Raw genomic sequence first — 26,752 nt, 5'->3', positions numbered from 1 at the left:
ATTTTCTGACTTGAAGAAAGATGCCCCGGCTCAGTGAGTCTGTAGTTATAAGCTGATTGTCATCTGTTGTTGTTGATGTTGTCTGAATGGCAGAGAAGCAGATTCAATGATCTTTGGAGCTTATTTGGGCTTGTGGCTGTATGGGGTGACCCTATGCCACGAAGCCCAGCTAAGCCACACACGGGGTTTCCTGAGTCAGAACACCCTAAGGGTTTTTCTTATAAACAAACTCCTCTGTGTCTCCTTTAGCTGTATGTCTTATTTCTCACTGCTAGGGAAATGAGGTTCTATGTTTATTTTCCTTTCCAAGTGTTAGGACATTACTCACATAGGTTATTTATCTTTTTAGATACAAAAAAGCTAATTAAATTTTATCATCTAAAAGGCAGTATATGCAACCCAATGGCTGAAAGTCAGCTTTTCTTTACTAAAATTATGGGGCTTTAGAATTAAGTAAGATTCATTAAACATTTACAAATGAAATACAGTTGACCCTTGCACAAAATGGGTTTAAACTGCATGGATCCACTTTTTGTTGTTGTTGTTGAGACAGAATCTTGCTCTGTCTCCCAGGCTGGAGTGCAGTGGTGCAATCTTGGCTCACTGCAATCCCTGCCCCTCTGGTTCAGAGCAATTCTCGTGCCTCAGCCTCCCAAGAAGCTGGGATTACAGGCATGTGCCACCAGGCCCGGCAAATCTTTGTATTTTTAGTAGAGACGGGGTTTCACCATGTTGGCCAGGCTGGTCTCGAACACCTGGCCTCAAGTAACCTGCCTGCCTTGGCCTCCCAAAGTGCTGGGATTACAGGCATGACCACTGCCTGTGTGGCTCCACTTATACGTGAGTTTTCTTCTGCCTCTGCCACCCCTGAGATAACAAGACAAACATCTCTTCCTCCTCAGCCTCCTCAATGTGAAGATGACAGGGATGAAGACCTTTACGATGGTACACTTCCACGTAATAAATAGTAAATATATTTTCTCTTCCTTAGGATTTTTTAAATAACATTTTCTTTTCTCTAGCTTACTTTTATAAGAATACAGTACAGAATACATATACAAAATATGTGTTAATGGACTGTTAATGTTATTGGTAAGGCGTCTGGCCAACATTAGGCTATTAGTAGTCAAGTTTTTAAGGAGTCAAAAGTTTTACGTGGGTTTTCTACTGTGCAAGGGTTGGTGTCCCTAACCCTGAGCTGTTCAAGGGTCAGCTGCAATGTATGTGAATGCATCTCATACTTTACTAGGCACAGACAGTTTGATTCATCTATTTCTAGACTTATGCAACCCAGAAATGTTCAAGTTCTCAGAAATGCTCAGCAACTAAATTCCATTTTAGTTCTACTACTAAAAATCTACAAATATATAAAGTATATAAATGTTGGGAGAGTATGTACGGCTTAGAAAAAGAGAAAAGAATATGACTTACAGAAATATATGTATTTCTTTTATATATATATTAGAGAAACCCAGCATAAATAAAAAATATTATCTGGTATTTGCTAGAGATAGAATCAATTAAAAGATATTTCAAGAGTACTTTAGCATTGTTTATGTAAAGTTAAAATTTTCTAGCAAGTCATATTATGTAAAACAATCACATGTATTTTTAAATACATTCACAAAAGGATAAAGTTCTCCCATTAAAATTGTCCTAAATACTTACAGTTCTTTAAGGTTGGAGAGTGTTCTAATTGCAGTGGGGAATTCATCAAGGTTATTGTAATTTAAATCTCTGAAAATGAGTAAATAGTATTTTCAGTTTTTTATTTAAAACTTCATATATACTCTACAAGGAAAGTTAACATGCTATTCCAATGAACCCATATGACTAATGGAAGTTCTCATTGCTTTTCTGGATGGAAAGAGATTTTCTTGGCTTGTTGATTACCAACATTCTGTAAGTATCTGCATTAAAATGGTCATTTGACTAATCATAAGAAATTTGAGAGTCAAGGCTCAATGGCACTGGGGCGTCTCAAAAAGAAAGAGAGTGTGCTGGAGTATTAGCTTCTAAGTAGGAAAGATGCCTCTTTGACCAGGTGTTGATGGCTGCCTGATGGAGCTCTTCAACTGAACCCGGCTCACTAATTGGCCAGTGTGAATTTGCACTCCTCAGGGCTCCTGGATCACATCAGTTTTCTTGTTCCGTCCTTCACTCCCTTGTGACATGACATCTTGCAGGGCTGCTTTGTCTTTGACTTTCACAGGGTTCCCATATCCCTCCCAGCCTGAAGTCCAGGATGAATCTTACTTCTGGAGAAGTTTATGTGAGACAGGGTACTCTCAGAAAGGACATTTTGTCTAGAATTTCTTCAGAGTCATAAATGATTCAGAAATAGGATGTTTTCCTTGATCTGTGCAGCAAAGTTCTATGTTATCCCTCATGACCAGAGATGAAGTGGTCAAATTATCTCAAATCATTAGTTTCTGTATCTGTTATAGCACAGTTGGCTTCTCAATTTCATTGCTCACAAGTGCTTTACAGACTTACTCTACCTTATATCTAGATCTTTGTATGAAAAAGTAATTGCCTCCTGGTCTCTGGGAATGGCAGATTTCCCAGATGACGCAGAAAAATCTTTTGGTCAGGCAATCACATGTGGTTAGATTCTCCTCTGTGGAGAATTGCTATTTAATTTTAAGAGAGAGATAATCTGACTGAGTTAAACATGAATCAAGGTTCCTACTTGTCTGGCACAAACCATCCTTAAGCTATACTGCAGGCAGGAAACACGTGTCTTTTGTAGACATAAATTTTCTTCCTGTTTGTAAATCTCTCCAGATGCTCTGTTTTGATTAAACAAGGATTGGGCCCTTATAAATTACTTGGATTTCTAGTGAGGGAAAGGAAGAGGCTGGGAATAACCAAATTGCTTATCCTCTGTAGCCCTGGGCATGGTAGGGGAAGGGGAGACAATAAGACTCACATGAACTTTTCCCTGACATGTTTTGCTCTATGTTATTTACATGCAATCCTGGGTCCTTACCCCAAACATTGAGGGGGGGCGTGGGGGGGAAGCTATTTATGGAAATACCCATCAAAGCCCATCTTGTTTTTCATTCCTGTTATTGTTCAAAAGGGCTGGAAGGTGATTTCCATTGCTGAGATTTCTGAGCCCAGCCCGGTGTAGATAAGAGTTCTAAGTTTTCCTAGCAGCTGATGGGAACTGCTTGTCTATGCCATTAAGTTGACGTAAAGGTCCTGCCTGGACAAGTTCATCTTTGCCACCTAAGAGGAAACACAGGGTGACTTAACCCTGGAAAGAGCTGTTAACGCTCATAGGCTAGAAGAAGAATACCATCAACACAGGGTCCCTCAGGAAATTAGTAACCCAGATCTGGTTAGAAGCTAAATTAATCATGAACAAATTGCTAAGCTCTGTATGCAGATGAACAGTGGGCCCCAAGGGCACAGAAGTGGTCTTTGGTCTTTTCTTTTTGCGGTTCTGGTCAGAGCCAGCATTGCAGATTCAGTGACCTGTGTGGTTTATTGCATTTGAGTATTAAAAATGTGAGGGTAGGGATGGTGACATGGCTGCAACCACCCTCCTCTCCCAGCACACTCAGGACCCTCCCTGCCTGTCACCTCACTCTCATCACACCTTTCACAACAGGGCAATGAAGAGCAGCTCCTCCCCCGGAAAAAGCCTGGGTCCCTGCTGTGGCCCACAAGAACCTCTACCTTGGCTCTGTGAGAGTGTCTAGGATATGGTCAGCTGACTGGACTCTATTTTTACCATAGGTACCAATTAAGAACTGAACTTTTGACTTATTCTTTGGAAGTAGTATATAGTAGTAAACATGGATTTCAGAATCAGACTAGAGGAGGAAGCAAATCTCAGTTCTGCTACTGACTAGATATGTAATAACTTTACCTCACTACAGCCTAAAATGGGATACTGTAAGAAGTAATTAAAACAATGTATGCCATAAGCTCAGTGCAATATTTGATTATAGATATACTCCATAAATAGTAGCTATTACTACTTTTCACCTTTTTTTCTTTTTTGAGACAAGGTCTTGCTCTGTCAACCAGGTTGGAGTGCAGTGGCATGATCACAGCTCACTGCAGCCTCAAATTCCTGGGCTCAAGCGATCCTCCCGCATTGGCCTCCCAAGTGTTAGGATTACAGGCACCAGCCACCATGCCCAGTCCCTTTTTCATCTTTTGAATTGCTTTAGCATGAGCTGTCACTGTTTCCTAATGAGATGCCTGTTCATCTGAGATTGAAGACGCAGGCATTGGCCTGGCCTGCATCCTCTCATTCAGCAGGGAGTACCAGACTCATGAACAGTGAGCCTGAGTGATCCTTGACAGAGACTACACGTTTCTAAGCAAATAGTCACTGCGCAGTAGAGAACATCTCATTTAATCTATAATGATTCTAACTAATTTATCACTCTCATTAGATTAAAATAAAATCCCAGTTTTATTGTTCAGCCCTGTGAAGGTTGTGTGTGTAAGATAATGCCACTGTAAATATCTGTTGAAAGCTTAGGCAATTAACCAAACCAAACAAAGTCTGGCTTTAAGGCTATTTTGATTCTTTCAGAATATTCATGAAAATACTGAAAAAAGGGAAACAAATAAAAGGTCAACTCACAAAGTCTCCAGGCTGTGGAGCCCATCAAAGCATTTCTTTCCCAGGGAGTGGATTCTATTGTTATGGAGATGTCTGCAGTAGAACATTACAGATAGTTAGTAAGACACACTGCACAGAGCACACTTACCATTTTGATAGCTTAAATCCAAAGAAACGTACACTAAAGAATGCATTACTTATAAGAAGCTAACTTAAAAAATGGCTATATGCTGCATTCACTCATACCACAGATGATTCTATACCACAGAATTTAAAAAACAGTCACAGTTTTTTTATCTTTTAGCTTCGGGACATCAGGGTGTGTATAATAATATGAGCAACACGATTGGTATAAGTAAGTTTGGGTTTCAAGGCTTTTTAAAAAAAATTTTAAGTTCAGGGGTGCATGTGCAGGTTTGTTACGCAGGTAAACTTGTGTCATGGGGGTCTACTGTAAAGATTATTTCATTACCCAGGTATTAAGCCTAGTACCCACTAATTATTTTCCTGATCTTCTCCCTCCTCCCACCTTCCACCCTCTGATAGGTCCCAGTGTGTGTTGTTCCCCTCTGTGTGTCCATGTGTGCTCCGATCATTTAACCCCCACTTCTAAGTGAGAACATTCAGTATTTGGTTTTCTGTTCCTGCATTAGTGTGCTAAGGATAATGGCCGCCATCCATATTCCTGCAAAGGACATGATCTTGTTCTTTTTTATGGCTGCATAGTATTCCATGGTGTATATGTACCACATTTTCTTTATCCAGTCTATCATTGATGGGCATTTACGTTGATTCCATGTCTTTGCTATTGTGAATAGTGCTGCAGTGAACATACACATGCATGTGTCTTTATAATAGAATGATTTCTATTCCTTTGGGAATCCCAGTAATGGGATTGCTGGGTCAAATGGTATTTCTGTCTTTAGGTCTTTGAGGAGTTGCCACACTGTCTTCCACAATGGTTGAACTAATTTACATTCTCCAGGCATATTTGTAAGCATAGTTTGTTCAGCATGGCTTTGGGATATAGGATGTTAAGCAATGATACTGACCATCATTGACACCTGGAGGATAGATGTAGCAAGCACATTTTCCAGTAAAGCTGAAGGCATATAATGGCTACCTTCCCAGGGCAGGGGCACAGGTTAACAGGAAACAACAATTTCAGTCACAGGCAATGGTGATCAGATTTTTCTGCTGCCCAAGGAGATTAGTTATCTTGACACAGTATTAGTGTATATAATTATCATCTTTGGCTCAATTGGTAAGTCAGTTAGGTCAGAGCCAGTGAGAAGAGCTGTGCACAACTGAAAACTGGACCAACTCTCAAAAGGATTTTAGAAAATGGGCTTAAGGAGGACAAGGTTTAAAAGTGTAGCTGGATCTGTATAAATCCATTTCCTCTAGTGGAGGAAAAGAAATTAAAGCATATACCCAGCTTCTGGTGGGTCAGTAGCATCATCTTTATATGTGAAATTCAGTGTAGAAATTTCTAATATCACAAAAAAATTCTTTTCCTTCTATGCTAAGATTTTTGTTCTAATAAATAAATTTTCATTTTAGGTGAGATTTATGTAACATTCATTGAGGATCTTCTACACACAGCATATGAGGAAGGAGATTGAGGGGAACCTAAAAAGATAAATAAGATATTGTCCAGCCCTCAAAGGAGTATACACTACAGTGCAAGGGACGGACATGTCATCAAGTGGAATGATTGAAGGAAGTGGTGGGTCAGTGGGTGGGCATGAAGCAAAGAGAGAAATAGTGAGACGAAGCTTTCCTCGATGATTGGTGATTGTATTATACATGTGGGGTCATATTGCTACATTTTAAAGAAGACTGATTATTTTTCAAACTATTACTTCTTTGAGAATCATTTTTTGATTCACTAAAATAATGAAATCTAGACATATGTGGGGAAAAGCTGTGCAAATGCATAACATGCTGTCAATTAAACCACCTTTGCAAAAAAAACAACAGTGAGAAAAATATGACAATGAAAGAGATCTAACCTAACCGACTCCATCTTGCCTTTAACCTCCAAGCTGCCCTTGTCTATTCCTGGGCATAGGCTGAACTAACTTTGGGAGGAATTTAGTTTATAGTTTAACTTTGAAACAAAATGATAACAGCCTGTTTCCAAAACAAACTCTCTCCTTGCCTGGGGACCAGACTGCCTTTGTAAAAGTAACAAATTAGCCACAGATTAGAAATTATGGTTTAGGAGACATGCAGCCAGAGGCCACAAGACTCCTAACCTCTGAGTTGCTCCTATGGATAACATCGCTATTATAAAACTTAAGATTGGTGTTCAAGATATTTTTCAGACTGTGCATTCTGATAGATCAGATGGAACCACCCAGATGGGTAAACTGGCCCATCTGGTCTCAAGGCCCTCACACAGGACTGACTCAGAGCAAGGTATTACCCAGGTATTAAGCCTAGTACCCACTAGTTATTTTCCTGATCTTCAACCCCCTACAATTTCATCCCTGACCTAACAAATCAGCATTCCTCATTCCCTAGCTCCCTGCTAGCCAAAATATCTTTAAAAAAACTCTTGCCTCTGAACTTTCAGGGAGGCTGATTTGAGTAATAATAAAACTCTAGTCTTCCATTGAGCTGGCTGTATGTGTGTTAAACAATTTTTTTTTTTTTTTTTTGAGACAGAGTCTCACTCTCTTCCCCAGACTGGAGTGCAGTGGCACAATCTTGGCTCACTGCAACCTCGGCCTCCTGGGTTCAAGTGATCCTCCTGCCTCAGCCTCCCTAATAGCTGGGATTACAAGCGTGTGCCACCATGCCCAGCTAATTTTTGTACTTTTAGTAGAGGTGGGGTTTCACCATGTTGGCCAGGCTGGCCTTGAACTCCTGACCTCAAGTGATCCACCCACCTTGGCCTCGCAAAGCGCTAGGATTACAGGCGTGAGCCACCATGCCGGCCTTGTATGTTACTCTTTATTGCAATTCTCTTGTCTTAATAAATCGGCTCTATTTGGGCAGTGGGCAAAAGGAACTCATTGAGCAGTTACATCATTTGTTCTCATTTCTCTTTCTTGGTAAGGGTTCAGAAAGTTCTTATTAGAGAATAAGAAGAGCATCTTTCAATTTGCTGAATTATCAATCATTTTTAAAAATGAGGAATTTTTATTAGGTTACTGTACTAACTGTACAGTGAGGTGACTCCTTGTGCAATATGCAATGGGCTCCTCTAAGGCAGAGGTCATATTTCATTATCTTTGTATGCCCTGCTGTGCTTGGCACCTAGCAGGTGCTTGGTAAGTATTGTTTAAGTCATTTGCACAATTGGAGCATTTATAGGTCATTTTGGGGAGGGGCTCAGGAGGTTTTCCTCCCTTAAAATGTTCCCAATTAAGCTTTGAAGAGCCAGCATTTTAAGGCCAAGGTCTTCCAGTGACATTAGAAACTGTTAAAAGAGACAGCAAAATCAATAAAACTTACAGAACTACCAAGCTGGAGAGGTTCCCAAAGGCATAGTCTGGTATGTGGTGTATTTTGTTCAGGGCCAAGGTCATGGCTTGCAATGCTGATAAACTTCTAAAAGCCTGGACGGGGATTTCTGTTAAAGCGTTGTCATCCAGCCACAGGTGCCTCAGGGAATGCAGGCCACTGAAACAGCTTGGGGGCACATAGCTGATGTGGTTAGCATCCAGACGCCTGTGGAAGAAAGAAAGCAAGAATGGAAAAGAGAGCAAAGCCCAAGCAGAACGTCAACTTTGCAGGAAAACCCTCCCCATGCATGATGAACAAGAGTGGAACAGGGCCTGGGGTCCCCAGGAGCCCTGACATCTGGAGCATTTTCTTCTCCAGATGAGCTCTCCTTCTCATTCATGTGTAGACTGTTGATTCTTAGGTCCTCTGGCTCTAAAATTCCATGGTGCTATGATTCTCTTCCAGGCTTGTAGGTAATGTTCTTTCATGGATGGAAGTGGCCTCCCCTGAGGTATGGAGTTTCAGTGTGTTGATCTTTTAGTATCTTTCTGACACTAGCATAGAGATACCCTTTTCTTCCTCCCACCCTAAGCCAAAAGAATGTCTTTGCTTTCCCTGTTTTGAACACACTAAACATACTAGTCTAATAGGTTGTTCAGTAAGCTCTGAGAAAAGATTATTTCATTTCAGTATTTGAAGGAACTGAGTATTATTATTATTATTATTTTATTTTATTTTTTTTTGAGATGAATTCTCTCGCTCTCATTGCCCAGCCTGGAGTATAATGGTGTGATCTCGGCTCACTGCAACCTCCACCTCCCGGGTTCAAGCGATTCTCCTGCCTTAGCCTTTGGAGTAGCTGGGACTACAGGCGCCTGCCACCATGCCCAGCTAATTTTTGCATTTTTTGTAGAGACAGGGTTTCACCATGATGACCAGGCTGGTCTCGAACTCCTGACCTCATGCGATCCACCCACCTCGGCCTCCCAAAGTGCTGGGATTACAGGTGTGAGCCACCGCACCCTGCTGAGTAATTTTTTTTTAATTTTTAATTTTTTATTTTACTTTAAGTTCTGGGATACATGTGCAGAACGTGCAGGTTTGTTACATAGGTATACATGTGCCATGGTGGTTTGTTGTACCTATCAACACATCATCTAGGTTTTAAGCCCCGCATGCATTAGGTATTTGTCCTAATGCTCTCCCTCCCGTTGCCCCCCACCTGCTGACAGGCCCCGGTTTGTGATGTTCCCCTCTCTGTGTGCATGTGTTCTCATTGGAACTGAGCAAGTTTTCATAGACTGCTAGAGACACGCCTCAGGGAAAACAGAGAGGGGGCCCCTCCCTTTTTCTTAGGACAGCACTGAAAAGCCTGAAAACTGCTGGCTTTCTTGCTTATCCTAACCATTTGTGTGAAGAAGATGTTTGTTTTTCTGGCATTCTAAATGAATAATAAAATTAACAACTTTCCAGCTTTTGCTTCCTTTTCCTACACTCCATTTTCATCTGTTTTAAAATGGGGAAATACATCTAAAAGTAAGTCTGGTTAATGAGCTGTTGCCACCTCAAAGCCAGCAGAGGGAGTGCAATACATTTATTTTGCCCCAATCCAACATAAACAGTGGCTATAATGTAAAGGTCCTCACTTTTCGTATGGAAGTGACAAAACTCACATCATTTGCAATTTTCTGTAAGATGTATGAATACTAGAACCACCATCACTCAAACTATGTTTCCAAGAGCCCTCACTTGTTTTTTCTCCCAATCTGTTTTTAAGACCCACACATTTGCATTTTCAAAGATAGGATTAAAAAAAGAAGAGTTGTATTTTAGTAGCCCATGTATTAGGTAGGATTAGAAAATCACAAGTGGATTCTGAAAAATGTTTTCGGAAGTATTTAAGACTAAACAGATGCAGGAAGCACACCAGGATCACAAAATAATCTCCAGCAAACCAAAATTAAACAATTTAGAAACGAAATTCTTTGTTGGGAGGAAGCTCATTTCTATGGAAAGCAGTTTCCTTACTTTTGGCCACTATGCCACTTCAATCATCTTCTGATTCCTACTTCTACGGACTGAATGGGAAGGAACAAGCAATGCCTCAAAGGCCCTCCCTCAGCCAAATTTTGATAATAGCTGAGATAAGGTCACTTGGAGCAAATTTTAAGAGTTGGGTGTCATAGCCCATTTACAATTAAATTTCCACAGTATAACTATCATTGTAGGCAACAGAAACATAGCTTTCAAATATCTTAAGGTTTTGTCAACAAATGGAGCCAGAAATGTTTAGAAAACTCAACACCATCTCTCTTTCCTTTCTCTAGCAACAATGTGCTTGGCTTATGCTCACATAAGGTATAATTTCATCAGGAGATAAAGAGGTGATTGCTTTTGTTTGACTAGAAGTAAAGCACACATGTAAGCTCTCCTTAACTATTGCACTGATTAAAGGATAGAGACTTAATAATATGAGCTTCTACGTTTATGCTGATATGTTGACTGATCATCGCCAGTCATTTATGCATTGAAAGTATGAGTGGTGGCTGGGCCCAGTGGCTCACACCTGTAATCCCAGCACTTTGAAAAGCTGAGGCGGGCAGATCACCTGAGGTCAGGAGTTCCAGACCAGCCTGGCCAACATGGCGAAACCATCTCTATTGAAAATACAAAAAATAGCTGGGCGTGGCAACGCACACCTGTAGTCCCAGCTACTTGGGAGGCTGAGGCAGGAGAATCACTTGAATCCAGGAGGCAGAGGCTGCAGTGAGCCGAGATCATGCCTGGCCAACAGAGTGAGACTCTGTCTTAAAAAAAAAAAAAAAAAAAAAAAGAATGGTTTCTAAAAGTCTTGGACTGGGCACAGTGGTTCATGCTTGTAATCCCAGAACTTTGGGAGGCCGAGGTCAGGGGTTCAAGACCAGCCTAGCCAACATGGTGAAACCCCATCTCTACTAAAAATACAAAAATTAGGCGGGTGTGTGGTGCATGCCTGTAATCCCAGCTACTTGGGAGGCTGAAGCACAAGAATTGCTTGAACTCAGGAGGCAGAGGTTGCAGTGAGCCAAGATCTCGCCACTGTATTCCAGCCTGAGCAACAGAAAACAAAATAAAATAAAAAAGTCTTGAAAATGACAAACCTTAAAATTCATTGCAAACGTTGGGATGCATTTATGGAAAAGGCTCTTTCAGCATGAAGTCATAGGATTGTCTTCTTCTGTATTTTATGTTGCTACCAAAGTTTCTGCTTTATCTTGAAGTGACCCAGGTATCAGTTCCCAATGTTAATATAGCCGTTTCTCTGGACAGATATCTTTTATGAATCATGTTTCTTTTCCCCCCAGAAAAAAGGATGTAATCTGGCCTCCACACTATCATCTTATACCAATTTGCTATCTGAAATGAAATGAGTAAGACAGGAGAATTCTTCAGAGATCAAACACTCTAAATACTAATATTCCCAGATGTAATGCTCAACAGCATAGACCTCCAGATGTTCCGAGTGAAGGATCAACACATCTCTCTACTAAACAGTTTCTTCATATAAGAAGCTCTCGATAAATGATACTCCTTCCAAATGCAGTGTTTTAGAGTTCACCTGACCTCAGTGGTCTAAATCTAGTTCATGTATATTGTTCACACTCAAAGGCATTATCTGATTTCATTTCCTCCTCCAGCTTTGTTAAGGAATGATTGACAAATAAAAATGGAATATATTTATGGTGTACAATGAGAGGTTTTGACATATGTATATATTGTAAAATGATTAAATTAAGCTAATTAACACATCCATCACCTCACATACTCAACATTTTTTTGTGGTGAGAACATTTAAGATCTAATCTATTAGCAATTTTCAAGTATAAAATACATTATTATTAACTGTAGTCACCATGCCATACAATGGATCTTCAGAAGTTATTCATCCTGTCTCACTGAAGCTTTGTACCCTTTCTCCAACATCTCCCCACTCAACCACTCCCACTCCCAGCCCCTGGCAACCACTATTCTACACTCTGCTTCTATATCTGATTTACTCTTAACAGAAGATCCCAAGGGTAAACAGGTGTATAGAATTAATTATCCAGTCACTCATACAGGAGGTTCTTTCACAACAAGGTTAAGACTGTGGACAAAGCAGCTGACAGGGCAGAAGCTGTGTCCATTCAGTAAGTAAACAAAGAGTTCATATTATGTCAATCTGGCCTTTTCAGGCAGCTGAACATTCTCTATTCATATATTTGAAAAATGCAATATTTTAGCAGTTGGGTATAAGATAACATCACTATCCAGTACAAGAAGACATATACATACAAAATATGGTTCCATAATAGACTTATTGTCAGTAGCAACAAAAATAACTACATTATATAGTTCTGCTTTTAAGTATTTCTTTGTTATTTCCATTTTATGCAAGTCACAGAGGCTGTGTGTGTGTCTGTGTGTGTGTGTGTCTGTGTGTGTAGGCACCTTAGAATCCATAAATTGGTGCAGAGATTTGGAATGGGAAGTTCCAGGTTCCAGCCAATTCTAGAAGCTGTATGAGCTTGGCCAAGTCAACAGACGTCAGCTTTCACATCCGTAAAATGGGGATAACTCCTCTCTGTCTTATAGGGTTGCTTTATGATTAAGAAAATAACGCAACAGGACTTTGCAAATATAAAATACCTTAATGATTTTAAATATTATTATATGAAGTTGGTTAGCACTTTGTATTTTTGTCTTTTGACCATTGAAACCATTCAGAAAAATAAAGGTAAATTCAAATTTTGTTTAAGCAAAAGTGGCTAAAATGAGTGCTGGATTGTCACTGAATTTCAGTTCTGAGAAATGCAGGCTATTTCTTTCAACCCTCATAATAGAAATAATTTAGAGGTGCCTGCATTTAGACTTATAGAAGTCACCCTTATTTTTTCAGCCTTTACTATTATTGCTACGCGTGTGTATACACACACACACACACACACACACACACAATGCAACAAGGCAAATAGTTTTGTTCCTGATTCATCATCGATTACAGTGTCTGCATTCCGAAGGTCAAAGAAGTGGTGACATTTGCAGAGAAAGTTTCTAGCAACGATCTTGGCATCTTGGCCATTTAAGCATCCACTGAAATTGTGACAGAAGCAGCCCCAAACCTGTCTGCAGTTATGCGCAGCAAAGTAAAACACTTTCAATAACGAGTGGCCTTGTCTTCATTCAAATAAAAGCTCTTAATTATGATCTTGAAATGCCATCTGTAAAGTGATCACTATATGGGAAATATAGTGATTTTATGCTCCTTTTGGGGGAGGTCTGTTACATATAGTTTATAGTATGTATAATTTATAGGTAAAACAAAAATTTTCCCTACATCTTATGCCATCTACAACCACCTACATAACGGGCATGTGGTAAACTGGAAAGTGCACTGAATTAGGAGACTTGAGACACAGATTTAGGTCAAGACACTGTCATTTAATTCCAAGATTTGAGGGCATATTGCTATCTCTCTCTGTGGGCCAATATTCACATGTATAAGGCAGAATCACTTGTCACAGAATTGCTTTGGGAATTAAATGAGAAAATATGAATGTGTTTTGTAAACAGTAAGCATTCTACTGTTTAATGACAGGCTTTATTATTTGAGGAAAACCTTCAAAGTTAGGAAGTAGTATCATTTTTTTCCCTCTAAAAGTTTATTTTATTCTTCCTGAAGTTTTTTAACCCTTTATCATTTCACATCTGTCTATGGGAGATTGCCATTGTCTTGCCATATGGGCTGGTGATTCTCTATTTACCATACATTCTTTAATCCGTACGTGACGCTGCATGTTTTAATCAGTATTATAGTAAGGTTTCCATCACAGAGAAAAGAGGATGCACATCTTCTGTGTTAGGCCAGCAATAGAATAGCTGGTGTCCAAAAGGCTAAAATGGCTGAGAAAAAATATTACAACACCTGGTGCAAGAACAGAGTTTTATTAAGTATGAGTCTTTGCAATGTTACTTAGAGGGCTACAACTGATGAGGAGGGGTCATGGCATGACTTTTGGGTGTGTGTTGAAATCACTCCTTCTCCGGAGGGAGGGCTTGAGGTTGAAGACTCCACAATTACTGACGAGGCTCTGCTGCTCAAGCTGCTTGGCCAAGGGGACTGTCTCTTATGAACCTAGTTGTTGCCTCCCCACCACTGAACCTGGTCAAGAGGCCTCAATAACTTTGAGTATCCAAAGTTAAGTAGAGTCTGGATGACATCACTCCCAGGTTTCCGGGCTACCTGTCTGTGAGAAATGACTCATCCTCTCCCAGCAGTCTTCAAGGTTTGCATAAAAGTGTTTCTCTGAAATGAGGGTGTTGTAGGCTTTCTGACCGGAGGCCCTAATAATACATGTGCTGTAGAAAGGTCACTCTAATAGCAGTGTCTAGGAGGGCCTAGTGGGAAGTACATGAACAAGGCAGTTGCAGTCATCAGGGTGAGAAAGATGAGTGCCTGAAGGAAGTGTGGAAATGGCGAGGAAGGGCCTACTATGAGGGATGTTAAATATGTGGGCCTGGTAGAACTTGGTGACTCCCCAGATGTGGCCAGAGAGGAAGGTGAGGAAGCTATGGTGAATCAGCATTCTGGCCTGGGCAACTGGATGGATGGAGGCCATGCAAGAACAGAGATGAATGTTACCCAGTATTAGGTAAAATAAAAATAAAACATAACTCCAAGTTCACTGTGAATGTGGTTCTGTCATATCAATGTGTTCTACGTGGCAAAGAGCTAGAAGGTAACAGTCAAACTGTTAATATATATATATATATTTTGATACCGAGTCTCACTCTGTCGCCCAGGCTGGAGTGCAGTGGCCCAATCTTGGCTCACTGCAACCTCCACCTTCTGGGTTCAAGCAATTCTCCTGCCTTAGCCTCCTGAGTAGCTGGTATTACAGGTGCGTGCCACCGTACCCAGCTATTTTTTTTTGTATTTTTAGTAGAGACGGGGTTTCCCCTTGTTTGCCAGGCTGGTCTTGAACTCCTGACCTCTGGCGATCTGCCTACCTCAGCCTCCCAAAGTGCTAGGCCTCAAACAATTAATCTTTTATGTTCAGGCAACCCTACCTGCCCCCGCCACCAAATAAAATAAGCTCATTTTCTTTGTGTTTAAAGTTTTCTTCCTAATATTTCTATGTAAAAATGGTTAACTATGTAAATTTTCTCTTTCACAAGAAACATTTTGCCAAGCTACTCCATACTTCCTGATAAAACTTTCCATTTATAAATGGTGTTATTGTGAAGATTAGAAAATGAGATCATTATTGCTATTGTTGTTCCACAAAATGGCCCTTTATACATATCTCATATATGACACATTGTCAATGTATCACACAAATTTATATATTTGTTTAAGAATGTCTTTGATGAGCCATTAACTACAAGAAGTAAAGTGTTAGTCAAAAAATAAGCCATTGATCTTGGTTAATTCCATATCTGAGATGACTGTAATAATGTCAATTATTAACATGGATGACTTGGAGGAAAAAAAAAGCCAAAAGTGTGAAGAATGTTGCAGCTGCATAATACAGTTTATAGGGATTCTTGTAATAAACAGAGTTATGAAGCAATGCATTTTTATGACTGATATTGCTATTTTATATTTGGATGAGCATTTATTTATTTTTTGAGACAGGGTCTCACTCTGTCACTCACGCTGGAGTGCTGTGGCAGGATCTCAGCTCACTGCAACCTCTGCCTCCTGGGTTCAAGTGATTCTTCCACCTCAGCCTCTCGAGCAGAGCAGCTGGGACTACAGGTGTGCACCACCATGCCCAGCTAATTTTTTGTATTTTTTGGTAGAGACGGGATTTCACCATGTGGGCCAGGTTGGTCTCAAACTCCTGATCTCAAGTGATCCTCCCGCCTCAGCCTCCAAAAGTGCTAGGACTACAGCTGTGAGCCACTGTGCCCAGCTGGATGAGCATTATAAAATATTTATTTTATTTTATTTTTTACTTTTGTAGAGATGGAGTCTTGCCATGTTGCCTAGGCTGGTCTTGAACTCCTGGGCTTAAGCAATCCTCCTGCCTCGGCTTCCCAAAGTGCTGGGTTTACAGGTGTGAGTCATGGCTCCCGGCCTGGATGAGCATTTTTAAAAAATAAGTTTTAAAGAAGTGACCAACACTCTTAAAAAGTACATTGTACATTTTGTGAGAACACTTTGAATAAGTCATGATAGCCAAAAAACCACAGCAATTTAGTTCATTTATAAATTTTAAGAAATGAAAGCATTCTTGATTATTATTTTACTTTTTCAATAAAGTGAAAATCGTGTAGTTCTGTATCTGCATATATTACAGTTTAACAAAGCACATACATTTTTTGTTGTAATAAAATTTACTGCATTGAAATTTTATTGCCCTGGAATCAGTGGATCATTGGAGCTAAATTTGTCACAGAATTATTATAATGCTATCGGGCTATTATTTAATCTATATGTACTCTTACATCTTGAATCCATAATGATTTATATTAATTCTTCACAATAACACCAGAGTCACTTTTGTTGTGGTGGTGGTTTTTAAAAAATATTTATGGAGACCATAATGTGTGATTCCAAATTAATATCTAGGGAGATATTAAGCCTATCTAGGAAGATATTAAATAACATGATTGCTTATATGGGAAATTTGTGCTTTTGTCTTTCTAATCACCATCTTATGTACTGGTAAACTTAAGGTGGCCAGTAGGAAGATAAATTATTGCTTTAGACTTACCTCTGAAATGGTTAACAAAAAAAAAAAAAAAACAAAACAAAACAAAACAAAACAAAGAATTTCCCCCTCTCCAGCTTGGGGAGAGATAAAAGTCTGTAGGTTCATTGAAATGCAGTAATTTAGAGACTAATCAGCTGTCTTGACTAGGAGCCAGATGAAGTGTCTAAAGGAACCAAACCTCTGTCTTTCTGGCATCTTTGAGAAGTGTAAGACTCCAAGAAGGAATATATTTTAAAGTCAAATGACATTAAAAGTTGCTTGGTGAGCTCAGAGATCACCACTGCTGTGAATACTGTAGCAAGGAGATGATTTACAGCCAATATAATGTGAGCAATAACTTCTTCAGTTTTATTCTTCTTCATAGAAAACGAAGACCCTTTTTCTATCAGGGGCACCATTAGTCTTCCAGGTATCACCAGGGTTTAAAATCTAGGGGTCATTTTTGAATCTTTCATTGCCTTCCAAACAATCATTCACCAAGTTCTTTCCATTTATCTTCATCTCCGAGACTTTCCATTTCCACTGTCTAGTTAATTCTCTTATCTCTTCACACCTGCATTACTGCAACAGCCTCTGAGCTGGTCCTTTTGCCTTTGATCTCTTATCTCTTCAATTAATCCTGTAGGCTGCTGCCAGATTAATCTCCCTAAAGTTACACTCTAAATAATCCCCCTGTTAGAAATCTACAGTTCTTCCACATTATCATTTCTTTTAAACCCTAACTTTCTGTTCTGATATTCAAAGCTCTCATCTTACCTTATCTGGCCAAACTTTTATCTCATTTCTCTGTCCCAGTCAAATCTCTTTTCTGGCTCTTTCCCACAGTACTTCTGGGCCTTGTGTTTATGAGCATCCTCTACCCACTGCCTATCTGAATCTCATTAACCTTCCAAGACTTAATATCATGGTTCTTTCCTGTGTCTTACTCTTGGAATGGGGAATCCTCAGCTGAGACAATGGGAAAACTAATTCTGGCAGATAGATCAACTCTAAAATCTCTGCAGGAACCACTGGGTCCAACTCCCAGCCCAAGAAAGGCATGTGGGAAAGCCAGGGTACAGAAGTAAGAGTTTGGACCCAGGGAGATGAATGAATGCAGGTTACAGTTAAACTAGGGGAGATGAACTGATCTTGAGTGGCTGTCTAGCCTCTGGTCATATCACCCTGAATGTGCCCAATCTCGTCTGAGTAGCCATCTAGATCAACACTGAGTTTGAGGTTTCAGTTCACTTTGATAAGTACATTCTAGTGCTTTCTTTGTCATAGGTACTCTACCTGGTGCTGAAGATCTAGCAGTAAACCAGGGAGGCATGGTCCCAACCATTATGGAGCATGTTTTCTAAAGGGTGGTCAGACAAATCAATCATTATAATAAAGTGTTAGGTGAAGAGAAATGCATGGTTGGGGGGCCTAAACTAGATTGTACTTTTTTTTCTTTCAGTCCAGATCTGTATTTCAAACTATGTGGCATCTCTACTTAGTTGTTCCTCCTTAAACACAAGCGCTCAAGACCAAACTCATTATCCCAGAACCACATACTCCCCAAATATGTATAGCCATCTCCCAGTGTGTCTTGTCCAGTGACTGGCTTCAGTAAGCACATGGCTGTATAAACCAGAAACTTAGAAGTTATACTCCACACCTCTTTCTGCTTCATTCTTCGTAGCCAATTCATTATCAAACACTGGTCATTTCATCTCCTAGATATTTCTCGAGTCCATCTCCCTTTCTTCATCTCCACTGTCCCCACCCTGATGTTTTCCTTTCTCTCCCAGACTATTGCAGTGACACAAGTCTGAGTACCCCCACCTGCCAGCCTTAAAACCCTCCAAAGGATTCCCATTGCTTTTACAATAAAGACTGAGATCCTTGACATGTCCCAAATATCTTTCAAGGGGTCTGGCCTCCACCTGTCTCACTAGATGTGCTCTTCTTGCAAGTCTCTCCACCTCACTCCTGCCTCAGCTGCACTGACCTTCTGTTTCTTGATATACCAGGTTTCCCCCACCACTGTAAGGAGTTGCACACATAGTTCCTTCTGTCTGGAATGCTCTTCTTTCTTGTCTTTGTCTAATCAGACCTTACCTTTGCGTTAGTGGCAGGATGCCTTTCAATTTCTCACCTACGGTTTCCTCATCAGAAAAGTGGAGACAGTTTTTACCTCACAGGTAGTGAGGGACCAGACAAATAAATGCACAGAGAAACAGTCGAAAAGGCTGACTGGCTCACGCTTTGATACTGTTGCCTTCCCTTCTTTTATTTTTTTTCTTTCCGTTTTGCAACATTCCAACTTCCCTTTCTTTTTATAAACATTCACAGTTATATGTCTACAGGTAATATGTGTTTCTGTCAAGCCTTTCCTTCTCATCAGTGCCCATTTTCTGCAGAGGATTCTCTGAGAGAGGTAAGATAATGTGGTGGTGAAATGGGCAGATTCTGAAATCTGGTGGCAAAACAGGGTTCTTATCCCAGACTCAGCTCTAGCCTGACTCCGTTACAAACCAAGTGACCTTGGGAAGATCAGCTGACCTCTCTGCACTCTTTGCTTCCTCAGTACTAAGGAGAGAATAATCTCAGCACCTACTTCATGAGGTTTCTGTGAGGACAAAATGTGATGATGCAAGTAAAACTGTTTAATAAATATGGGAGGCTGCTGCTTTGATAACTATGGGTGTGTATTCAATTCCACATTCTGATTTTTGTCTTTGCAATATTCCCATTCTCTGCTGCTTTCCTTATGTGATTTCCTCTTCTCACAACTGATCACAGACCGTGTTTATCCTGAAAAGGCAGAAAGACTGTGCCTCATTTATATGGCTGTCATCTCTGTAGCCAAGAGTTCAATCTACTTTCCAACGTTAACCTTCATTTTACATCACAAGCTTTAAACAAATTTATTTTACTTCTCATTCCATAGCACCCATGTTCTCTTTATTTCTCTGATAGGAGGGCCATGTATGCAATTTATCACAGGACTGGCAGGTAACCTGATATAAGAATCTTTCATGCATGGCTATTGCATAAAGTATTCGCTTTTCCCTCCTTATATGATTCTGCGGACAATGCTCCAATTTTAGCTCTCCCTTCTTGTAAACATTATGTAGAAAGAGCTTTTCCTGTTAAAATAGTTCTCCCCTAATGTTTAAATTGGAGAAGAATCAGGGCAAAACTTTGCCTCCTCCTAAGAATTCACTGGGTGCTGATCTGCATATGGTTCTGTGAAGTGAATGCTTCACTGTGCAATAGACAAATGCTTTGGCTTCTAGAACTTCTAAGTCCACCTCCATCCCAATACGTACCTAATATCCTGGCACTTTTGTGAAGAAAGCAAAACAAACTAAAATCACGGCTCATTTTTATTGTGTAGGTTTGTGATTTCTGTTTCTGGAGACTATTTTAGTGGAAGGAATGTCACCGATACTAAAACCACTGTTTTTTTTTTTTTTTTTTTTTAACCCCTTCGATCCTTTAATCTTACTCTTTTGGCTACCTCATCTTCCTTCGTTTTGGTCTGCTTACACTTCCTTGTCTTCTGTTTCCTCCTTCCCATTCTACATCCCATGTCTGAAGCCCAATAGGCTCCTGGATGCTAATGGCAGAAAACTGTTCCTAGTCCTAGGCTTGTCTTACTTTCTGCTCAGCACTGTGAGCCCCATCTCTTCCACCTACCTATTCCTCTCACTTAGTTTCTCTCTCTTTTTTGACTTCTGTAAGGAAAAGACTACCATGCAGAGTCTGATGAAGTTATTGACATTTTATAGAGTCCAGGAGTGGGTTCTATAGCCCTGAAGATGATATCATAATAAGATGTGCCAGGCAGGAATTATACATTATTCTTGGGTTTTAAAATACAGTCATATTCTGAAGATGAATATTAGTTAATTGGAGAATAGAGACAATAATAAAGATACATTTAATTCTTCTTTCATTTCCTATTTACCAACCTATTACCTTTGCGATTATGCACATTCCACAGTTAGCTTCACTTGTGCACACTTGGAATAAAAACCAACATGCATTAAATAATACTCTGGTTATCTGGACAAACATGAATACGCAACTCTCTCTGATCATCTTGAACTTCACTAGTGATAGTGATTTGCTTAAAATTCATTAATGATGATCACAAATGAAGTAATGATTTTTCTTTATAGATTGATTTTTTAACTATTAACATAAAAGTGTGAGGGTACGGGAGGGTTAAGTTTTGAGTTTCCATCAAATCACTGTAATCTGATTCTAGTCCTCAAATGTCTATACTGCCAAAAGTTTTTTGGTAAAATACAGCTTACTGTGAATTCTGATTACATTTCCTATTCCCTTCCAAAAAACAGAAAGGAAATTAGGTTATATTTGATTACATTACAAAAAATCTAATTGGTGTCTGGGCAGTCATTGCCATGTCAGAAGCCAAATGTACATGCTGTACAGGGGCAGGCTCTGGGCTTCGGGGCTCTGGCTTGTGGGCCTGCACTCTTATTCCTTAGCCCAGCAATTTGTTAGCATCAGAAGAGTTAAAAGAACACAAGTGTCCTGGGCACTGTGGCTCACTCCTGTAATCCCAGCACTTTGGGAGGCCGAGAGACAGGCGGATTACTTGAGGTCAGGTGTTCAAGACCAGCCTGGCCAACATAGTGAAACCCTGTCTCTACAAAAATACAAAAAATTAGCCAGCCATGGTGGCAGGTGCCTGTAATCCCAGCTACTTAGGAGACTGAGGCAGGAGAATCGCTTGAATCTGGGAGGTGGAGGTTGCAGTGAGCTGAGATCGCACCACTGTACTCCAGCTTGGACGACAGAGTGAGACTCCATCTCAAAAAACAAAACAAAAAAACCACAAGTGTACCTATGTGTTTCCATTATGAACAAAACAAAGTATCTTTTGTACATGTGTAATAAATGGAAAATTAACATTCCTTGAAACATGAGCACAATTTGTTTCTTCCTCACAGCAATGTTACCAATTTCAATATATCAAATTTCCTAAACTTTATTCAAGGAAGCCAAGTGTATATGGGTGGAGCAAAGAATGCAAATGATCTATGTCAGTTGTTTTCAACCATTTTTGATTTGTGGACCACTTTGTTAGTGTTCTAGAACACTAACAATTTTAATTTCTCGAATGCATTTTGCATACGAATCACCTAGGATTTTGTTAAAATGAAGATTTTTATTAAGTAAGACAGAGCTGAGACTCAGTGTTCTGCATTTCTCAGGCGGTGCTGATGCTGCTGGCCCACAGAACAAATCTGAATAGCAGGGTGATAGAGCATGTGGCCTCTTAACTTTATCTCCCTGGGTTATCAGTGGAATGCATAGGCATGCAAGCTGTTTTCAATTAAACACAAACGCGACAATGCCTGACTTTTATATTTTAAGTATATTATTAGCTCATAGTAGAATGCAAAGTATGGATTTTGTTATTATTTCAGGTATTTCTTTTCTTTATTTTCAGAGGCAGGGTCTTGCTCTATTGCCCAGGCTGGAGTGCAGTGGCAGGATCATAGCTCACTGCAGCCTTAAACTCCTGGGCTCAAGTGATCCTCTCACCTCAGCCTCCACCATGACTGGTGGGACTACAGTCATGCACGTGACACCCAGCCAATTGTATTTATTTACTTAATTATTTTTAGAGACAGCATCTCACTATATTGCCCGAGCTTGTAATTTCAGGTTGGAAAAGAGTTCAGGAGAATTCTTTGCAGATCATCTGAGGGAATGCTCCAGGTCAAGTCAATAGTTTTCCTAATTTTCACTTAGGAAATACTTAACTATGCAATCGAGCCAGTTAGAAACCACTAGTGCATGCATGAGTCTGATCCTCAGAGATTCTTTTTTTTTTTTTTTGAGATATGGTCTTGCTGTCTCACCCAAGCTGGAGTGCAGTGGCATGATCAGGGGTCACTGTACCCTTGAGTTCTTGTTGTGCTCAAGTGATCCTCCCACCTCAGCTTCATGTGTAGCTGGTATTACAGGCGCAGGCCACCATGCCCAGCTAACTTTTTAATTTTTTATAGAGAGACAGGGGTCTCACTATGTTGTCCAGGCTAGTCTCAAACTCCTGGGTTCAGGTGATCCTCCCACCTCAGCCTCCCAAAATGCTGAGATTATAGGCATGAGCCACCACACCTGGCCAGATATTCTGATTTTAATTGTTCTAGGCTGCAGCCTAGGCATCGGGTCTTTCCAGATGAATCTTATTTGCAGCCAGTGTTCAGAAGACCCACTGCAGAAGTTATTCAGTTGGTGCAAAAGAAAATGTGGTTTTTGCCATCACTCTTTATACAAGGCCAGGCATGTAGAAAGACAATGAGCACACAGCCCCTATCAAGTGTAGAGTGCTTCTTAAAGAGTGAATGTATAATCCAAGAAATATAATAATGTGGAGGAAAATAAAGTGAATTCGAGAGAGTGAAAAGAAAAAAAAAGAGAAGCCATGTAGAAAAAAAGGCTAAGTGAAGATCTAAGGGTTGACTCTAGTCCAAGAAGAGATGGCAATGGAATGGAGGCTTCCCAGATGTTGGCAATGTAGATGAGGCAGAGTCCTACCCTCATCATTACTTCATTGATATGGAAGCACAGAGGCTAACATATGGCCCGGAAAATGAATGGAGAATCGATAAGGAAAGTATGTTTGTAATGACCAGTGAACTCAAACTAATGTTTTTGTTTTTATAAGTGCTTAAAGGAAGAAGGAGAAGCTACAATTAAATAGTTTAAAACCAGGACAACAATAGAACTTTAAAGGGGCACAATGTGCCCTAAACCTCCAAACTGGCCTGGTGTATGTATAGGTGGGGCACTCCTTTTGTTGGTACAATATGGTATCTGCAGGGTTGGTGGTTCAGCCTATGTTTATCATGCTCTTCTCTTCTCTTCTCCTCTCTTCTCTTTCTTTGCTTTGGGGTCTTGCTCTGTAGCTCAGGCTGGAGTGCAGTGGCATGATCATAGCTCACTGTAAACTGTAACCTCAAACTCTTGGACCCAAGTCATCCTCCTGCTTCAGCCTCCCGACTAGCTGGGACCGCAGGCACATGTCACCACACCCAGCTAAGTTTTTTAATTTTTATTTTGTAGAGATGGTGGGGGGCGTCTCACTATGTTGCCCAAGCTGGTCTCAAACTCCTGGCTTCAAGTGATCCTCCCACTTTAATCTCCCAAAGTATCATGGGTTTTTTTTTTTTTTTTTTTTTTTTTTTTTTTTTGACAACTCTTAAGTCTTGTATCAGAGCAGCACAAAAAATATCGGTGAGAAAGAGTGGTACACTGGCACACATTGCCAACATTCAGCACTCACACTGGTCTGCCTGTGCTCTGGACAAAGGGGCCCCTGACAAACATTGCATAACCCAGCTGATACAATCCAATGTGAACTGGGGGCCGAGGATCTTTCTAGATCCTTTAGTTTGGATGTGGTCACTGTCAAACCAGAAAGTTAACCCTTGACCTTTTCACAGGGAACACATATTTATAAAGTTTCAAAACGTTATTCTTTTTGCAAACCAGAAACCAAATGTAGAGACACCTGGTGAACAGTAAATATCTAGACTGTAAGAAACTAAATCTGGACACCTTTATCAGAGAGGCACCACCAGTTCCAGCGAACAAAAGATTCATGGTTTTCTCTTTCTCAAAGAGTTCACTTCTGCTTGTGTTCTGTTTGTGATCTTCTTTCAGCTGATAGTGGCTTTTGGTTACAAACTCTTATCCTTCTATCTACTGCCTGCCTGGCAGCTGTTTAAAGTTCCTATTGGCTACCGTCATTATCTCCGTTTCAGTTTAGCCACTAGATCCCTGTACTCTCACACAGATGCCCCAACTTGAGGCTGTTTTGCTTCTCCAGCTGTTTCTTCTTTCCTTCAGGTAAAGGCTTGTGCAACAAAGGAGAAGTGATACTGTCATGACATTAAGGAGCTCCAGAAAATACAACAGACCTATCCCATACCACAAAGGGGCCCTTGTGGGCTTGTTTATCTATAGGCTGGTGAAAACCCAGGAAGTCACTTTGTTTGACTGGAGTAAAAGGCTTAAAATGATCTTGAGCACAGATTTTCTTTCATTTAAAAAAAAAAAGATCAAAGGACGAAAGTATCATCTTCAAATCTCACAGTCTCCCTCTATGTTACCTCAGTAAAAGGCATTAAGCAAACTATATGTAATTATTAACCAAAGGATTCTTTACAACAATTTTCAGCTGGAGTCCACAATGTTTATCAATATTTATTTGCCCTTTTAATGCATTTATCTTCCTCATCACGAACTACAACCCAGTATTTTGTTTGGCAGATGTGCACCTCCAGTGTAAGATTAGAGCATATATCACACATGTGTGATATATTGGAAATCATGCAATACATTGTAAACACATACATTCTAATGGGAGGAAGATTTACTGACAAAACAGTAGTAGTATAGACTTGCCAAGTAATCACTACAATCAACTGCTTACAATACAAGCTCCAAAACATTTAGCTGGTGAGAATGTTCTTTTGTGAGTAATTTTATTTATTCAGAAGTTTTCAATCAGTGTGTGTAGGGGGGTAGGAAACTCCCGATGGAAAAGTTGTGGATTCAGAGTAGGGAACACCAGCACCTCTGTGAGTCCACGGGTCTGTGTGTGGTGTGTGAGTCTCAGGGATGTTTGTATCTGTGGGATTGTTTATGGCTACATCTGCACATCTGTGTTCTGTGATGGGAAAGCTTCAGAATATACCAGTAGATCTTAGGCTCCTGACTTGAGGATCCCTAATGTATTATATAGGCAGTACTAAAAAAGTAAGCCTTTATTTGACTCGAAAAAACTTGATTACAAGACAACTCAATCTAAAAACAGAATAAATCAAAGATGTCAAAATGTCTAGATTACAGCATCTATTTTTTTATTATTTATTTTTTTAAATTATACTTTAAGTTCTAGGGTACATGTGCACAACATGCAGGTTTTGTTACATATGTATATATGTGCCATGTTGGTGTGCTGCACCCATTAACTCATCACTTACATTAGGTATATCTCCTAATACAGCATCTATTGTTTTAAGTACAAGGAAAGCATTATTTCTTATTTGAATTCAGAAGCAAGAATATTACAGGGGAATGTAGGACAGGATCTTGGAAGTAGTGCTTTGGACTAGAGGTATTGAAATTAAATGTCCACCCTAAAACCCCAAACTCTAACACTGGTTCCTCCCATACATATCGCTCAATGAGACGATGAAGAGTTGTTACTCTAATGGGCTCTCATTCACAATTTATTTAGATATGACTCCCAACCAAGGAACATACTAAAATGGCCAACTGAACATTTCAATGCTTTTCCCAAATTGATCTTAAATATATTTTGCAATGTCTACTATACTTACAGGGATTGAAGGCTTCGCAAATTCTGCAGAGCTTCTGTGGGTACCTGTCTTAGCTGATTATTCTGCAGCATACTGTATGTTAAAAGAAATAAAGAAAAATGTTTAAAAAAAATGAACAATAACAGGCCATAACAGGGCCAGACACTGTTCCAGGTGTCAGAAAAACAACAGAGCATCAGACAAAGTCTTCTCTTTTGGGGAGCTTAAATTTCTGTGAAGAGTGAAGATAATTAAAGATGAACAAATGAATATATTAATATAACATGAGACAAATGATAAGTACTATGAATAAAAAACAAAACGATGAATATGGGATAGATGGTATCAGGGAGTGAGATTTTTATTTTAAAAGTGGTCAGGGAAGGTCTCTCTGAAAGGTGATATTTAACTGGAGGCCAGAAGGAAGACAGGTAGAAAATCCTTGTGAACATTTGGGAAGTTACCAAGGAAAAGGGAAGAGTAAGTACAAGGGCTGGAGGCTGGAGGGAGCTTGCTTGACTTGTTAAAGGAGCAGCAAAGGACCAACTGTGTCTGAGGAATGAGTGAGGACTTGAGGTTGGGAGAGAGAGAGCCTGAGACTATCTCATGGAGGGCTTCCCGGCCAA

General features: G+C 40.0%; 1 protein-coding gene across 1 annotated transcript in view; it reads right to left on the bottom strand.

Annotated features, from left to right (window-relative positions):
* LGR5 (leucine rich repeat containing G protein-coupled receptor 5) overlaps nt 1-26,752 on the bottom strand; it is a 157,424-nt gene that overhangs the window by 24,443 nt on the left and 106,229 nt on the right. The window contains exons 4-7 of the mRNA XM_017867508.1: nt 26,148-26,219; nt 8,054-8,269; nt 4,610-4,681; nt 1,669-1,737 (exon numbers count right to left, since the gene is read on the bottom strand). Coding sequence (XP_017722997.1) covers nt 1,669-1,737; nt 4,610-4,681; nt 8,054-8,269; nt 26,148-26,219 — 429 coding nt within the window. The remainder of the gene's footprint in view (nt 1-1,668; nt 1,738-4,609; nt 4,682-8,053; nt 8,270-26,147; nt 26,220-26,752) is intronic.

This window comes from Rhinopithecus bieti, unplaced genomic scaffold (assembly GCF_001698545.2).
Source record: "Rhinopithecus bieti isolate Rb0 unplaced genomic scaffold, ASM169854v2 scaffold_3874, whole genome shotgun sequence".
Taxonomy (NCBI): Eukaryota; Metazoa; Chordata; class Mammalia; order Primates; family Cercopithecidae; genus Rhinopithecus; species Rhinopithecus bieti.
This window is presented reverse-complemented; position numbering and strand designations above follow the sequence as displayed.